The sequence below is a fragment of the Rhinolophus sinicus genome, linkage group LG05 (genome assembly GCF_036562045.2).
Source record: "Rhinolophus sinicus isolate RSC01 linkage group LG05, ASM3656204v1, whole genome shotgun sequence".
NCBI classification, from domain to species: Eukaryota; Metazoa; Chordata; class Mammalia; order Chiroptera; family Rhinolophidae; genus Rhinolophus; species Rhinolophus sinicus.
Genome location: NC_133755.1, coordinates 175441647 through 175459664, shown reverse-complemented (window position 1 = coordinate 175459664; position 18018 = coordinate 175441647). Strand labels below are relative to the sequence as shown.

The 18018-nt window shown below is 42.5% G+C and overlaps 1 protein-coding gene across 9 annotated transcripts in view; it reads right to left on the bottom strand.

Annotated features, from left to right (window-relative positions):
- The window catches only part of ARID1B (AT-rich interaction domain 1B), a 397542-nt gene that overhangs the window by 52279 nt on the left and 327245 nt on the right, over positions 1-18018 (bottom strand). For 5 of the 9 annotated variants that reach the window (XM_074333739.1, XM_074333744.1, XM_074333741.1 and 2 more), the window contains 2 exons: positions 5272-5599; positions 3220-3348 (listed from right to left, as the gene is read on the bottom strand). In XM_074333739.1, the coding sequence (XP_074189840.1) occupies positions 3220-3348; positions 5272-5599 (457 nt within the window). The remainder of the gene's footprint in view (positions 1-3219; positions 3349-5271; positions 5600-18018) is intronic. The other 4 variants (XM_074333740.1, XM_074333746.1, XM_074333747.1 and 1 more) reach the window with 1 other exon arrangement.

Sequence of the window (18018 nt, the reverse complement as noted above, 5' to 3'; positions counted from 1 at the left end):
CCAAGACTTGACTGAAGCGGATACAGAGGAGGTGCTGGGGGTGGCAGATCAAGGTATCAAACCTACTCTGGCCTGACAATCTAGGGCTTGCCAGGCCTCCTGTAAGTTCACTGAAGTCACGCATCAGACCTGGAGCTCATCTCCAGGGAAACAGTCTGGATAACTGAAATATTCAAATCCATACATCATGTATATTTAGCAAAGGTGTCAATTATTGACACTTCCAGGTGCCACCCGAAGCACACTATATGACAGAGAGAAATTTATGTCATGTGTGTATGTACACGTGTGTGTTTTAAGCATAAAGGTCACTGGTAATGGATTTGGTCATGCAAAGCTATCACACACTGTATTTGTAGGCTGGGATTCATGCTGATGCTTCTTTAGGAAGCAGCAGCTAAAGACCTTCCTGAACTTCTGGCTGACTTTGGATCTCTATGTTCAGACGATGAACCCTTCCGACATGAGGCTGTACACCGGACTGAAGACGGAAGTCGTTAGCCATCCCTGAACTAGGCTTTTAGTAAGACCAACCAGTATTTCTCATGCTCTGTTTCTCATCACTTCAAAGGAATATTACAGTCACTAGAAATGCTTTACACACGGCAATGCATTTTCTGAGTAAAAAATCTATTACTGTGTCTGGGGCGGGGTCATGGACAGATATAAATTGTTAATTTCAAATAACTGGATATTATTACTCAGCTAATCTACCTGATACATAAGATTTACTACATTCTATTGTAAACCCTCTTATAATCAAAATAAGGGATTCCTTTGTTGAAAAGGTGAAAAATACGAAACAATTCATCTCTATGTTCCTTAACTTATTCAGTGCAGCGGGTGGGTTTTATCATTGAAGCGCCACTCTAAAAAAAGGATTTAGTAAAACTGCTTCCAACCAGTTACACCTGTGTGCTTTTTCTATGTATTATCTTAAATTCAACTGGCTGAGAAAGCCTGAACATACTGATCACAATCCTGCATTTTACAGCGAACTTTCTGTTTCTAATTGCACACACACTCTTTCTCACCCACTACTTTCGTCATTGATTTGTGTTTTTCAGATTCGTTCACAGGCTCTAGCCCCTTTGGGATTCTGACCTGAGAAAGAAGTCATTATAACAAATTGCAAACAGTGTTTCTGAAAGGCTTGAACCACTTCTTCCTTTCCAAAAGAGAAAGTGACACTTAGCAAACTGGTTTTGCAAATTGCCAACTTAACCTAAACCTGACAGAGCTATCAATGGGCAAAGAAAACAAAAACAAAAGCAAAAACAGGAGTTTGTTGCAATGAGCTGTTACGTCAAGCAAAAGCATGTTGAAAATCAAACTTCTTAACCCACAGCATTAAAACATGTACTACACATGTTTTCTCACATTCAAGCTTCTGCTTTAAAAAAAAAAAAAAAAAAAAAAAGGCACAACAGGTTATGTGTATTGCAAAGTGCAAAGGAAGGAAGATTCCAAATAGAAATAAAACTTTCTTTTCTTTCTTTTTTAGAAAGAGCACTGTAGACATGAAAGACAAAATTCAGAGCTCACAGCGTTAGGGCTGCAAAGATGAGCCGTTGCCAAGTGTGCTGTATAAGATTTACATAGAAACGCCAACATCTTTCTTTTTCTTATTTTTAATTAAGGAGGAGGTGTTGTGTTCTAAGGAAGCTATCTGGATGCTGCTGGCTGAAACGCAGATTTGATCTTCTCGTGCTGGTTAGCTAACATTGATTTTCTGCCCCAGTGGAAGAGATTTTACTCTGATGCATGCCATTTAAATTCATTTTACACAGCTGCTTAATGTGGCTTGGCAAGGCCCAGCCAAACCAGCTTTGTGGGTCTAAATAGGACTCCTGAGTTGGGAAAGGACAGATCCTATGGATTAGCAGCTGATGATAAATGCTTTTCTCCCCACCACTATCTTCCTACTGACTCACGAAGTGACCTTGAAGGCAGCACAAGAAAAGAAAAAAGAGGAAAAGCCCATTTTCTCCAAATAAGGATGTTCACCTAATTCTCTATTTGTTATTTCATTTTTAGGGTTATGTTTATAGAATTCTGTATTTGTTGGTCCACATTTAGAACCATGTTTACAGGATTTTAGAACTCTCAATTGCAAAATCATCATTTGCTCTGCTGTCTACACAAATGTACACTGAGTGTAAAACTATTAAAACGCTCTCCGCGTCGTGCGTCCATAACAAGCAGGGAAAGCAGCTCTATGAGCTTAGCCTTTAAACAAACCCAGCTGACTGCTCCCTATTTCACTCTGACCAAGAATGTGCTATGTTTCTGCTGAGACCAGCTACGCAACACGATTCAATCTACACAGGATAATCTGAGTGTCACTGTGTGCAAAACGGTATCACTCCTCATACTTTTGCTTAGTAAATCACGCAACAATCACATACTTTAAGCACATTCACTGACGTACACGGTGACAGCCGGATGTTCCATAGGCTTGTAGGAAAGACGAGAGACACTTTTTTGTTGCTGTATGTAATTCCTGTGCTGTAATTGATAGCAATATGGCAGGCAACACTGTGTTTGTAAAGAAAATTCTGTGTTGGATTATTTGGTTGTAGTTTCCTGGTGACTTCAACGTCCTAAACCTCCTCAGGTGGAGGAAATAATGGAAATCTTTGGCACAGACGTGTGTTCAGTGATGCCGTAATGGAACCCCCGACTCGTCCTGTTAATAACCCAAGTCACGGGTCCTGCAGCGAGCCCCTGCACTCTGACTGCAGGGGTGTGTAGGAACAGGTCACTGGAGTGGCAGGAGTGACAGTAAGTCATAACGGTGCTACACAATACAAGTTCCTGGACAACAAACACAACGACAACAACGGGGGAAAGGACACCATATAGGGGACTTGATTACTGTCACGCAGATAAAAGCTTTTATTCCCTCTCAGGCACGAAGGAAAGAAGGCATGCCGAAAGCCATGCAGAGACGATAGGTCTGGGGGTCAGCATGCAGGCTGCTACCGAACTACCACAGTACAGTACCATTAATAAGACTGAAAAGCAAAACAACAAAACAAACAGAAAACCCGAAACAAACAAAAATAAACAACAAGACAACCCCCTTGGAGATGGATTTCCTCTTAGGTCTTTCACTGTCTTGTTCTGGGTGTTACTTTTGCAGCCAGGTGGCACGTTCATTAACAGTTTAAAAAAACACCCAGGTCCCGCAGCGAGTCAGGGTATGTGGCTACCTACCCGTACTGGTCAGGCTGGTGCATCATGGGAGCCTGAGAGTTGCCATAGTTGGGGTGCTGGGAAGAAAACATGGGGCGTCCGCCAGCCCCAGACTGGCTGGGATAAGCAGGCGACCTAATGTATGGTGGCCTAAAGCAGAACAGAAGAACAACTTCTTTGGATTTGTTCTGTAGACAAGTCTGAATCCCCCTGTCCATTCTGCCGTTTCCACACGTAGGCGTGGAGGGCTACAGAATGTGTCATAATACTCCGTACCACGCAGCTGCCTGGGAGCGGGACTGGGTAACATTCCTTAAACAAAAAGTAATGCTGTGGAACAGGGCAAAGGAGAGAGCAGAGTAAGATTCTCAGATTGAATCTCAGTTCACGGTTCTGAAGAACAGCTCTGACTTTGGTAAAAGCCGAAAAATATACAGTCTCCATTTAAATTCCTGGAGAGCTCAAAAGGGCAGCATGTGAAAGTATGGCTTTGGAATGGTCTCCTGGTTACAAATAGACAATGCAAATGCATGGAGGTGTATTTATATGTTAATTTATATAAAATGATATATAAACTGATTCAGAAAGGGGGCATAGCGAGACTTTTTAATCAAAACCTCTATGGTTCTCCTCTTCCCAGATCACTATCCAAGGCTGCATGTCAAATTCAATCAAGTACTTTCTACTTAAAAAGAAAATAATTTGTGCTCTATGAGTTGCAACAATAGGCAATTCATTTAAACCTAAATTAGAACTTCAATTGGACCAGCCAAACCAGTCCTCACAGACAGGTTTATTAAAACATTCCCTAAAGTCCACTGACGTTCAGTTTAGAGGTATAGTGCTGGGGTTCAGAAGATTCTAAGTAATTGTATTGTGGAAGGGAGGGAGGGGAGGGAGAGAGAGGGAGAGAGTGAGAGGAAGGGAGAGAGGTGGCCGGGAGATGGAGGAAGAGAGGAAGAGAGGGAAAGAGGGAAAGGGGGAGAAGAGGAAGGAAAAGGAGGGAGGGAGGGGGAGGGAGGGAGAGAGGGAGGGAGGGAGATAGAAAGAAGGACTGATTTTCATTTTGATTACTCAAGGGAAATGTTTTATTATTTGGAGAAGACTGAAGGGGTCCCTAAAATTCCCAAAATAGCAGCTTCAGAGGAAAAGTAACAAAGGGACACATTTAAACACACACACACACACACACACACACACACACACACACACACACACACAGCTTTTATTTCCCTTTGAAAAAATCAGAATCTTCTCTCTTCAAGATACCATATCTCCATACTTATCTTTCAGTGTGCTTTGTTTTAAAACGTATTTTAACGTATGTTAAACATAAAACATACTAACATGTGCTTCTTTGAAAACATATCCACTTTGGTCTCATAAATTTTTAATTCAATATGTTATTTTTATGCAGGTCAAGTATTTACTTTAAGAATTAGTTTTAAAAAAATCAGGATTAAAAATCAGGATTAAAAACAAGTAATCGAGGATAAAGCCTTCCTCTATCAACTTAAACTTTCTGAAATATTATCTTTGCTTTATTGACCACATTTTGGTTTGGACAGAGAGAGGTATGCCCAGAAAAATAAAACATAAGAATATGAAGTACATAAATCTCAAAATATACATTTAGACAAACACACACAATACACATATGTGCATATAAAAAGTTTCTGTTTTATAAAGATTTTTACGGTGGGATAGTAAAAGGGGAAGTTCTTTCTCAGTGTTTTAGGTTTTAACTAGTTTTTAGGCTACAGAATTTCCTGCCCAAACCTTGCTGTTTCAAATGGAACCACATGGACCCTCCCTATGCCACTGGCCTGGGTTGCTGGCGGCAATGACAACTCACAGCCACTTCAAATAACGTTCCACAACTGACTGGCCCATCACTCACATTCCTTCCTCGATGTCTCAGAGAACATGGTCTGTGATTTGCTTTCCTGAACTTTATGGCCAAGCAAAATGACCCTCGACTGCTGTGCACCCACGTGACTCAGGGATGATGCAGCCCCGAGCGGCACATGTGCTCACATGTCCACACACAGACCGCCCGCCCCGACGGCATACCTGCTTTGTGCTGAGTTTGCAGCGGCCTGCATCACTGCGGCAGCTGCCTCCTGTGCCTTACGGTTCACGGTTGGCATCGGTGGCCCCATTCCTGGCCCGCCCTGCTGCGACATGCCAGGAGAACTGGGGGTCATGCTGCTCATATTTCCAGGAAACGGTCTGTTCTGCATCCCAGCCGATGGCATTCGTCCCAGGGGCACAGCACCACATGGCTGGCTTGGCCCTTGTCCATGCATCTGGTTGTTGGCATTGATGCCCATGCCAGGCCCCGGGCCGCTGTAGCTTGCACTGGGCACCCCAGTATACGTTGGGGGTCTGGAGTAGTTACCTAAATAAAAAGCAAACACAAGTTAAAGGCTTTTACTTAATATCTGGACTTGTGAAAACATTCACTGGAAATATGTTTTGTCCACCAATGTGATCAACACACAGTATTAGTCATTATCCTTCTTAACGCTCCCCTGGTGGTGCTGGTGGGGCTGGCAGTCTCCAGTACGCGCTCTGTGCGCTGCGAAGGCAAGAGCTGCCCAGGGCACTACACCTCGGAGGGGCAATCCAGGCTGGGAACGGACACGACTGCAGACAGGCCAGGGGCTGGCTGGCCCTGAGTGCTGCTTCAATACACCCAACACCTCACCCTCACACTTAACCGAAGTATTTCAGTCCCCGGCCCTTAGCAAGTACCGCTCTGAGGATGTACCCCGACATCACTACCACTCAACAGTTATGACGATGGCTTCGGAAAGACAGCGTGTGAGACCCCATGCACTTATGGTCGGAATCGGCCTTCCCAGTCCCATAGGAGGCGTCACGCCAGAACTCCACATTAGTCCAGCACAGTCAGTTTTCCCCGGGTGTTGGGAACACGTTTTTTCTGCTTGAGCACCAGATCAAGTGGCTGGTTTGTGCGTGGTGCCATGTCTTATGAAATACAGTTCATGCATTAGCATGACACTGAACACAGTGAGATGGTGGCACTTGTGAAGCAGGCATAGCCTGAGACTGAGACGGGAAACCACATCACACCTCCCATCCTGCTCGCACTGGGACACACACGTACGGGGTAGCATGGCCGCTATGATGGCCCAAACTGTTCAATAGTTTTTCTTTCTCATTCTATACCTTTTAATTTGCTGGAGTGTACATAAATTAAAGTAAAGGCATACATAATGCCATTCTAGTCATAATCGCTGCACCCTACTGTGAACAAGACACTGGGTGAAGTGCTTTGCATCAGCAATTTCCTTCCTTTCTCCAATAACCATATGAAATACAGATATGACCATGATTCCATTTACAAATGAAGAAAACCAACAGCTGGTAGGTTAGGATTCAAGCTCAAGCAAACTGACTCCGGAACTCATGTAGTTAACCAATAAAATATGCTGTCTTCTAAGAAATGTTGAAATAAAATAAATGTAGAAAGTCAAGTGTTTGTAGACTGTGGGTGTTTCTTAATCCGTCCTCACTACTTTCTGGAAGAATCTCCTCATCCATGTAACATAAGAGTTCTAGGCACAGGGCATATAGAGTTAAACGCCATCCAATTCCTGCACTCAAGCGCACCATCTGTGTGTGTATGTAGTGTGTGCTTGTGTGTGTGCGTGTGGTATGGAGTGGCAGGGGTAAGACAAGAAAAAATACAAAAGCAAAACAAAAGACGATGCACTGCAAAAAGCAAGAGGACTAAGAGCAAGTCTGCTCAGGGGGGGGAAGCAGGGGGTCTCCTGTGCAGGGGCGTCAGTGAAGTTTCCTTGAATAAAGCCACCTTGGGCTGCAGCCTCAGGAGTCCGTGTGGGGCAGGCTCTGGGACCTGGGGGCCTGGAGCTGAGTGAAGCCTCCGCATTTACTGACTGTATGCCCTCAGGTAAGTTGTTTTAATCTTTGTTTCATTCTCTTCTTTGTAAAACAAAGACAATCCTCTCTAATATTGCCTACGTGTAGACTTGTTGGGGTTAAATGATACACGGGTAACATATGCAAAGTATCTCAAACATGGGTGTAAAAGCGGTAGGGGTCTTATTGTGGATGGTAAGGCAGAGGACGGGAGAGAGCGTGTGTGGGAGAGGCCATGGTCAAGGGCAGAGGGCCAGAGGGCACAGAGACTCAAGATGAAGTCCCTGATGAGCTCTGTGTGGCTGTGCAGTGGGCACAGAGGGCAGGGGCTGATTCAGCAGGGACTTTCTATCAGGCGTCCAAGCTTGGGGTTCACTCTGGAGATGAGGAGCTTCTCCAGGTTCTCCAGCAGACCCTGGATTTAAGTAGTAAGAACAATAAGAGCAGCTACTTGCTACGCGCAATGTGCTGAGCTCAGTCCCAGGCTCTTGGTAGTAACTCATTTAACCCTGACACCGAGCCTAAGAGGTCCCTGTCATGAGCATCCCCATTTTAGAGATAAGGAACCTGACGCACAGGATGCTGAGTAGCCTGTCCCAAGGTCACGTGGCTAATAAGTGGAGGAGCCATGGTTAGCATCCGGCAGTCTGTGAGTCCAGTTCAGAGTCCAAGGACACAAGTACTGTGCGGCTTTCTCAAGTGTTATAAAACAGTATCATCAGAATCAGAAAGCCAGGCTTTCTCAGTCCACACATATAAAGCAGCATCACCTGCAAATCTGCAAGCATTCCACAGACTTTTCAACACTGACTGGGAGCTTACTTTGTTAGGTGCATTATGGGTACTTTCTTACTTGGTTGTCCGTGACCTTCATTATTCATTGCAAATGGTGCAAAAGTCACTATCCACATAGGCCATGGGCCAGCACACTGTCTGTAAAGGGCTGGGCAGTCTCTGTCACAGCTAAATGGCCACTGCGCCTGAACGTGGCCAGAGGCACTACAGACACAACGGGACTGCCCGTGTTCCGATAAAGCTTTATTTACAAACACAGGTGGTGGGCCAATGTGCATAATCTGCTGACCCCTGTGACAGACCAATCTTGGGACAAGCTCATAAAGTGCTCCACCAGCACAGAAAGTGACTAGTTAGAGCCAGCAGCTTCTTTGACCCTGAATACCCTCCGGAAGGCGAAAGAAAGGGAGAGAGGAAGAATACGAGTGAGGCTCTGGCAGTACAAGGAACTGGAAAGTGGAGGGAAAACAAAAGGGAACAGAAGGAAAGAACCAGACAGATATGACACAAACTCTCAGGTGCCACTGAGGCGCACGTGAGTCCCTTTTGCAGCCAGCTCCTCAAACGTAAACCGCTTTTCCACAGAGATACTCTACTTTGCAGAAATAATCAACCTTACATTGTTTCAAGTAAAAGGTAAACAATGCTCAGTTTATCAATTTTAACATTCTTCATAAAAGTTAAGTTGCTTCTGAATCTCCCTTCCCACGGGACCACACGTAAGGTCCCCGGCTGTCTTCCCATAGCACCATCTTGGTGGAAAGGGCACCTTATGCTTCTCCGGGTTGGGAGGGACACGAGCGGTGGGCAGGTTGCTCGGCCCTGCCTCTGCCCCCGCGTCCTCAATGCCCCAGATGTTAGAGCACGTGTCTCTCTCTGTGAGCCGAATGGACTCCTCCCCTGCCTGACCCCACATGCCCTCAGGCCCAGATTATCTGATGACACCAGTGAAACCTAGTGCTTCTTTTTGGCTCTTGCTTTTATTAAAAATAAATAAACTCACAGTTTGAATGCAAATGAAAAGAATCCACATATTCATACTATCTGCAGCTAGTTTCCACCCTCCCCCAACACTCATCTGGTGACTCATTTGGTAAGAAACTATATGCAGTGAAAACATATGTGCTCATTGCTTTCGAAGGAAATGAAATGTCACTTTAATCTTGTTTTAGAAAACAAGCACTTAGACATGGTTATTGCAGACTATGCCCACAATGCAGTTCCACTGGAGAAGAAGGTTCCTGATTTTGTTGAACTCTGTTCATAGCTGGAGGAGAACTGCTTACAGCTGGAACTGGGAAATACTGTCACTCTGGGTGCTTGCAATTTAGGTTTAACTGGCAGTCAGGGGTTGTATTTTAACGAACACAAAGGAAAGAAATGACCGAGGTGTTCAGTTACCCTGCATCCATCCTTCTCATTCGTTTTATGTACTAAAAAGAGAAGGGCTGCATTTCAATAGCTTTGCTCAATTCAGCAGCTGATCTTCGTCTCCAGCACTCTGTAATGGGGTGGAGCATGCATTAGAGCACAGCCCCCCACCCCCACCCCACCCCACACACGCGCGTGCGTGCACACACACATGCCATCAGGCAGAAAGGCCCACTGAGTGCGGGGCTTCCAGTCTACCTTTCCTCCATCAGTCGGGCTGACCCAGGAATTGGCACTCAAAAGCACAAGTCAAGGGAATATGTTCTAATTACAGAGGCCTCTATTTGGTAGAAGAAATACAAAGTCCCCTTTCTTCTCCTGGAAACTTTAAAGACGTTCCTCATTAAACTCACATGCCCAGATAAAAATGATTTCTAAAGGCTTTAAATGGCTTAAGAGGCAGCAAAGAATAAAGCACGGGCTCTTGAATGTGGGTGTGAATATTGGTTCTGACACTTGCTAGCAGCATGGCCCTTTCTGAGCATCAGTTTTGCCACCTGTAAAGTAACGATAGTGGGAAATAGGCAGAAAGTGACCAGGACAGTGGCAAGCACAGTTACCTGATAAATGATATCTCCTGTCACCATCAACAATCACAATGTTATCAATACCCATTGATATAATCTTTCCCCTAGAATCTTTTAAAAATGTGTGGAAGGAGTGAAAAATGACTCATGCCCCCCCCACCCCCAATTCTCTGCCTACTCGATAACATATCTTTCTCCCCCAAATAAACAAAAACCAAATATATAAGCCAAGCAAAACATGAGAAGAAAAGCCAGGGATGAGAAGTGCAATCTTATTTCCATGTTTCTCTAATAGATTAGTAATTTGTTGGCACTAGCTTTGACACAAAACAGATGGATCCAGCATTAAGCACAAAGGCAGCAGATGCTCGGCCAGCCTACCTCAGCTGGACGGGCCTTGCAGCCAAGTCCAAGAGCCCACAGTTTTCAAGTGGGTTCATCTTGGCACACCAGCTTTGGAAAATTGGTCACCAAATGAATTCAGATTTCAACCCACCAGGAGTTAGATTCAAGCACCAGAGAGAGAAAGCAGGAGCTAGACTCTGTTCAAGTCACCATCATTATTTTAAAAGGATGGCAAGTAATTCTACCCCGATTCTACAATATTTAAAGTTGCTAGTTACAACCAATATTCCAAGCTTACTGCTTTTATTGAACTATTAAATGTTTCCGCTCACATAGGAAATTTTGCTTCAGTCTCAATCATTCAACAATTACTTATGAACAGGAAACATTCTGTATTATTCCTCTATGCTGTGGAGGGTAAAAATGGTGTACAAATCATGGAATAGATACTTTAATCTGGGTGGGAAAAAAATAAATGGATAATTAGCTATATATCATGATAAATATATTTATGAATTAGAGCTAAATAGGCATTTATCTTGTTTAGCTAAAGATGTTCACCTCTTTTTATAGCCACCTACTACATAATATTATTTTAAGGCAGGTTTATTCAGTTAGAATTCATACACAAAAACAACCATATCCAGTCCTATAATCACCAGCACAGTCAAGACATGGGGCATTTCTATTATGACAAAAAGTTACCATTCTGTGGTCAATGTCACTCCCCCCCTGGTAGCCACCGATCTGATTTCTGTTCCTACAGTCCCGCCTTCTCCACAATGTCATATAAATAGAGTCGTACGGTTATAGTCTTTTGTGTCTGGCTCCTTTCACTTAGCATCATGCTTTTGAAATTCATCCACATTGTTGCACATCAGTAGTTTGTTCCCTTTTGTTGCTGAATAGTGTCCCATTCTGTGGACAGTTGGGTTGTTTCCAGTTTTTGACAATTATGAATAAAGCCGCTAACATTTGCACATAAGTCTTTGTGTGGACATATGTTTCATTTCTCTTGGAAAAACCCTAGGAATGAGAGTGCTGGATTGTATAGTAAGTGCATGTTTAACTTTAGAAGAAACTCCACCAAAATACGCATGAGTTCTAATTCCTCTGCACCCTTGACATTGCCAATTAAAAACATCTTAGCCATTTCAATAGGTATGTAGAAGTTATCACGGTGCCTTTAATTCTCATTTTCCTAATGACTAATGATTTTGAGCATTTCTCATGCTTATCTGCAGGTTACCAATTTAAGCAAGATCTTTTCTGTGTTAAAACAAAACTTGTATTTCAAAAATCTTTCAACTCTACCTTCCCTACCCAGAGTGATCACACAATGCTGCTCCTTTGTGTGAGGTAAGCTGACTTACCTCAAGTAAAGGCATTAAGTCCTACTATTTGTGGAAATAGAGATCATTTGTTTTTGAGCTGATATATAAGGAACGATTATTTTTCATAGGTCAACATGCATTTCAAAAAGTCTTCAAAATGTAAAACAGTATTACACAAAGCTTGTAAAAGGGGGGGGGGGGGAGTCCCTATTACCTTACAGTATAACTTTAGCATTTCACTTTTGGTAGTTTTTTTCTACATATGTTACAAAAGTTAACTCCTTTAAAAAGTTAATTATATAGTAATGCAAGCTGAATGAAGAAAACATAAAGAGACAAGAATGATCCTTCATTTCATTTCCCAAAGACAATTCTTAGCACAGTCGCCATCCAAAATCAAGGCCGGGTCAGGAAAGTGTACCAGTGTCTCTGGAAGACTTTGTCTTCATCATTCCAGGAATCGTTCTTAAGGGCTTCTTACATGCCAGCTATGTGCTAATGACTGGGGACCCTGCTTCCTTACATTCTGGTGACATCAGACAAGCAAATAAATAAATCTAGACAATGTCATGTGGTGCTAAGCACGATGAAGAAAAACACAGCAGGGAGAACTTATACAGAATAGTGAGCGAAGGTGTCCCTGAGGTGACTGAGGAGAGCCACTCTGGGAAGCGAGCTGCGTGCGTGTCAGCTGCCACTCTGGCAGCACAGGCGGATCCTTGGAGAAACAATCATCACCAAAACTGACATCACACACTGGCCCAGGGGACATATGTGCCCAGTCAGATGCCAGGATCTGACTTCAGGGCAGTGAGTGAGGAAGAGGGCACAGGCCCCCAAGGAGCAGGGGTGTAACTGTCTGCTGCATGTGTGACCTTCAGAAAGCCACTTGTCACTCCAAAGGTCAGTTTCCTCATCTGCAAAAAGGGTGAAATACAGGATTATCTCAAGTGGTTGCTGTAGGGAAAAACTGATACTAACAGTCACTATTGCTGGACAGGGCTAATGAATTGATAGACTGTGTCAAGGAAGAGACACATAGTGTTCCAATATTAATGAGACAACTTTTTAATCTGTGAAATTATCTTTTTACTATAAATTGTCATGTGCCAAATTTTACTTTCATGATTCAAATTTATTTCTCAAAGTACAAGAAAGCATCGACGTAACAAATGTAAAAAGATATTAACTCAATAGCCAAATTTAGTATAAAACAGTAGCGTCTCTACGGTAAGAAATGAAGGGGTCTCAGAGTCACCCTTGTCACACTGCGCGGGAGCACCTGTGTCCTCCCGCCCCCATCAGCGTCGCTGGGGGCTGCGCAGCCCCACAGAGACTGCAGGGGAACGGCGCCCCCTGGAGGGAGGCCTCTGATTTGCTTCATCTGATGGCCACCGCCTAACAGAAGTTGAAGGAACCCTTCTGTTAGGACACTACGTAAATTTTGTAAATTGTGATTCCATAGGTCATTTCTTTTCAAACAAACGTTTGAAAAAAGGGCAGAGCTATGAGACCCGGGAGAAGGCTCCCTACTAAGATGTACAGCGAAGCCGCATGTCCACAACCTGTGTGTCTGCACTGCTGGCCAGGCCTGTGTAGAGTTAAAAGTCCACCGGCTGCCGAAATGCAATGATGCGCCTGGTCTTCGGTGAGGGGAGTGAATGCTAGTACCCTTGTGTGCTGCTGACTTTAGTCAGCAATATCAATTAACTATTTAAAATAACTAGCTTCATGATAGTCAAAATTAAAATTGCTTTATGTTTGTACTTTTTCCTTCCTTTTTTAAATTTTAAGTTGATATGTACTTTAAATTTTCTTTATTTCTTTCCTAATCCCCAGGTTTTGATAAAGTCAGGTTTATCAGTCTGTTAAAAATTCATGCTTAAATCTTATAACTTGAAGGCTAGATTTGAGCGTGAAAAGACTGCATTAACTACCTTTTGCTATAAAATGATCCACTTCAATTTGTTTTTTCTAATATTAGCAAGCTGGAGATTCAGCATATTTCTTTAACAACAAAGCGATACAGAATGTGGAATTAATAACGTTTGCCTAGCACTGTCAACTTAACCATAAAGTAAGGTTAAGGTAATAGGAAACTGTAAACACATCAAGTGTATTGCAACCTATTTTAAGAAAAAGATAAAATGCGTAAGCTGAGGAGGGAGTGAGCTGCAGCAGCCATTGGAAAGCCAAAGCCCAACAGCTTGTCAATCAGCGGCAGGGTGGGGGCTGGGGGGGGTGAATCTATGTGGCAGACACACCACACTGGTGCAGAAGAGAGGCCGAATTTAGCTTAATTCAATAATAAGACTCAAGTCCTGGACTTACAAGAGCCGAGACTGAAATCCTGGGTCATGGTGACACTGAGGTTGTCACGGGCCTCTAAGGTACCTCTAGTAGCTAGTCAGTCGCCAATGAGTGACATTTATACATTGTTCCTCTTGAATTGAAACAGCTGTAAGATTATTAATGTGAAATTCACTATTTTAGAACTGCATTCATTTCAATGAGGTATCATTTAAAGTTTGCCTTTGCTGAATTTTTGAGAAACATTATTTTAATGACGGGAGAAGGAAGATTTCAGATGACACCTAATTTATTTTAGAGAGAAAAACCTCTAACTTGTCTGAAAAATACCTTTCACCATGTAATTTAGAAATAAAAGGCTTATCAGACTCACCTACTTAGAAGCTCCTTGTTTCCTAAGAGACGCATTGTACAAATTAAGGCATAAAACCAGGGCTGCGTCAGTGTACAAACTGTGCAGCTCTACGTGGTGCTCCATACACTATCACACAAGTGGTGACAACTGCGGGGAATCTAGGCTCAGATTTAGTGTGAGTTCCTGAAGGTAATACCACTTACTCATTAGCAAACTAAGGCTAGACCTTCATTTTTTACAATTAGTGACGAATATACAAACAATATTTGCAGACAGTATGGCAGACACTGCTCTAGAGTACACAGAAACAAGTAAGACAGGGCTTTTCCTTAAGAAATATAAAGGCTATCAAGATGAAATTGATTTCAGCTCTCATCTTCCCATACAAATTCATTTATTAATAATTAACATGTCAATTACATAATTTCTTTCTTTTATAAAAGCAAGTCCCCATGGCCCTCTCTACTTGCAAATGCTTTGTAAGGGTAGCTATTAAATGTGCTTGCTCGAAGGTAGAAAAGTGCTATTTCATAAAATGTATTGTAATTAAACATTTTTACACATTTAGATTGGCTTTATCCCATTTGTATATTTAATAATTCAGATTTTACAGTACTAATATACATTTCTAAAAATTTCTCTTTCTTAACTTCATAGGAGTTTCTTTTTCTTAATGTCTAGTATTGTTGATTTATTTCTAAAATGTTCCTTGTCCTTGAAGACAAGTAGTTTGTCTTGTTTCCCTAGTGGGTCATGGAATGAATGAACCAGGGAGAAGGGGAGTATCTAAGGCATGGGAAATGACACACCAATGACTATGTGAGTGGCCTCTGACACTCCCCTCAGTGTGAACCCTGGCTCTGCCACTTATTAGCTGTGGGACGGTGGGTAAATTACTTAACCTGCTCATTTGCAAAATGGACATGATGTCACGGGCTTCCCATTAACTAAGAAAATGAGCAAGTTTGCCTGAATTTGAGTGCTGGCACGACCACTGTGTATCCCGGCAAACTTGTTTACCTGTTGCATGCCTCAGTTTCCTCAACAGCACAGTGGAGCCATAACAGTACCTGTCATATAGCACGTTGTGAGGATTAAAGGAGTTACGTGTGAAAAACACTCAGAACAGGACCCAGGTCGCAGTAATATTTAAGTAATGTTCGATGTTATTTTGGAGAAGCTGTTCCTGACAATAAAATGGTTAGCAAAAAGAGATTGTGAAGTATTTTCCCCTGAGATGTCTTCAGAACAAAACTAACCCAGAAGAAAGGCATCTAGTCAGAAACAGAAACAGAAGATGAGACTGATGACGTCTGTGGGTCACTGAACAAGTGATTCTTTCTAGAGATGGTAAAACGTGTAACACAAAGACGCAAACTGAATATTTTACCTATAATTTGAGTAGTTAAAAGAAAGAAGGAAAAAAAATACTTAATTTGGGTCCCTGTTTAAAAGGATCAGCAAAGAGAGAAATGCGAAAGAAAGAACATTTATTGAACTGAACGATACACTTTTAAGCGTAATTTCCTGTCATTTGGTGTTTGTCAAGGAGAGGACAATACAAAGAGGGAAGGTGAACGATTTTGAACGCAGACAGCACCAGGACACTGATTTGAAGCACACAGCTCGTGGGGCCAGTGAAGGAACCCAGGAAGGTACACACCTCACAGTGGAATGTGCTGCAGATGTCACCTGGGAGAAGGAGGGACCTCAGAGCTCAGGTCCGCAAACATTTTCTTTCCAAGTTAGAAAGTGCCAAGTACGGAAATTATCATCCTTATTTTAAACTGTTTCTAATACCAACCTAAACTCAGTATTTATGCCTTAGAAAAACTTCAAAACAAAAATCCTTATCTCTACAACCAAAATGTTATGTGGCAGATCCAGCGGGCTGCACTTACGTCAGAAGCTCCAGAGTTGAAGGAAAATTTAGACTCATAGAACATTAGAATCAGAAGCAAATTCTGAGGTAACATAACCGAATCTTCTCCTCTTCTACAGGAAAAGTAATTCCCTGAGAGTAAGCAACTGTCTAGGGACACAGCAGTTTGGATGAGAACCCTCACGGGTTCAGAACTCTTAAATTAAGAATCTTAACCGTCAGCGATTCCGGAAAACTGAGGGTTTTATTCAAAAAAGAAACCCATTCTATAGAAATACCCTCCCTGTGATTAACTCCTGTAGCGTAAGCGCTTCCCTTGTTGTTTACAAAAGACACATCAGATAGTCAGAGGCTCTTCTCCCCTTGTTATGAGAACAGGGAAGTGTGAAGTTGCAAGGGTGAATTATTTCAGAGCAGAGACAGAGACCAACTTGGAAAATTCCAAGAAGCCCTGTGAGTTTTGATGGTTAAGTCCCAGACCTTCAGGAACCCCCAGTTCTGAGGACAAGCCTCTGACCTTGTCCCCAGTTACATTCTGGGCAAAAGCCCACATTTTTTTTGCCCATCACAACTTATAAACTGTTTTCCAGCTTTCTCTAAAGTTTTCTTCTCTTCATGACAGCCAAAGACCAGTTCTGCCACATGTCACAACTAGCTGGGGCTGACAGGGAACGGGGCAGACTGTTAGTGTCAAGTGGGACTCATTAGTCAATTCCTAGGGCTCACGGGGATTAACAACATGGAAAACCATTTATGACGCGGTATGAAGAGAATTAAGCAAAAGGCAATGTCTACATCCACTCTGACTCCACGCACGGACAGAGGCAGGAAGGGACCGCGTACAAAGTGTCATGTTTGGGTGTTCTAATACAGTTTTCCTAACAACAGAAATAGTAGGAATGTAACATAACAAAGCGGTGCAAGGCAAGGAAATGACACTACTGCTAGTACTGAAGGTGCTTACATTCCTTCAGAAAGAGATCTTTAAAACTAAACAAGGTAACTCAATTTTCAAACTGCAAACCATGATACTATAAAACAGAAGGAAAGCTTTCTTTCCAGGTAAAAAGCTGAGAAGGTGCCTGGGCCTCCTGGTAGAATCGTTTGGCCTTGTAGCTACTTACTCAATGGCTGGAGAGGCTTCAAGAGCTTCAAAAGAGATGGTTTGTGAAACAGATGCAAAGGCCTTTGAGAAATAATAAGGCTTTACCACAGCAGACCTGACTTTGCTGTGGAGACAGTGAACAGTTTACTACAGCTTCCTAGCGGGAATTCATTATTTTCACTTGGAATATTCCTGGTATTTTCAGAGTGAGGAAACTCTGGGAATTGTGCCAGATTATCTCATTCTCTCTAAATTATCCATTAATGTCTAATTTAAATAAACAAAATATAAAGAAGGTGCTAAATTCAAACGCATTATTGCCAAAAGTGACTTAGGAAAAAATATATATGAATACATACATATCAGGTTAAAAACCTTGATAAAAGAAGTCTACATGCATATGACAAAACACACATAGACTTCCAGGAAGGCAGAATGTAATCGGTGCCTTGTAGGCACGGTTCCATTTATTTTTCTACACTTGCCTTATTTTCCTGTTTAAACGACATGTCCATTTCAGGCTGCCCCATCTTCTAAGAGTACAACTCGTAATGACTGGGAAAATTAGAACTACTGTTTACCTGATATAGCATTTTGGAGACAGACTGGGAGGAGATTTGATGGGATGACATCTTTCTGAATAGTGAGCATGGTATTGCAAAGATAATTACAGAGAGGGAGGGGGCAAATTCAGAATTCAACATAATGAAACTCAAGTTTTAAATAAGAAACATTTTGAGGACAAGACTTGTATCTTTTTCTCAACAAGCATTTAGAACTGTATTATAGAAACAAGGATTTACTCCTTTATTAATGCACGTATGAAG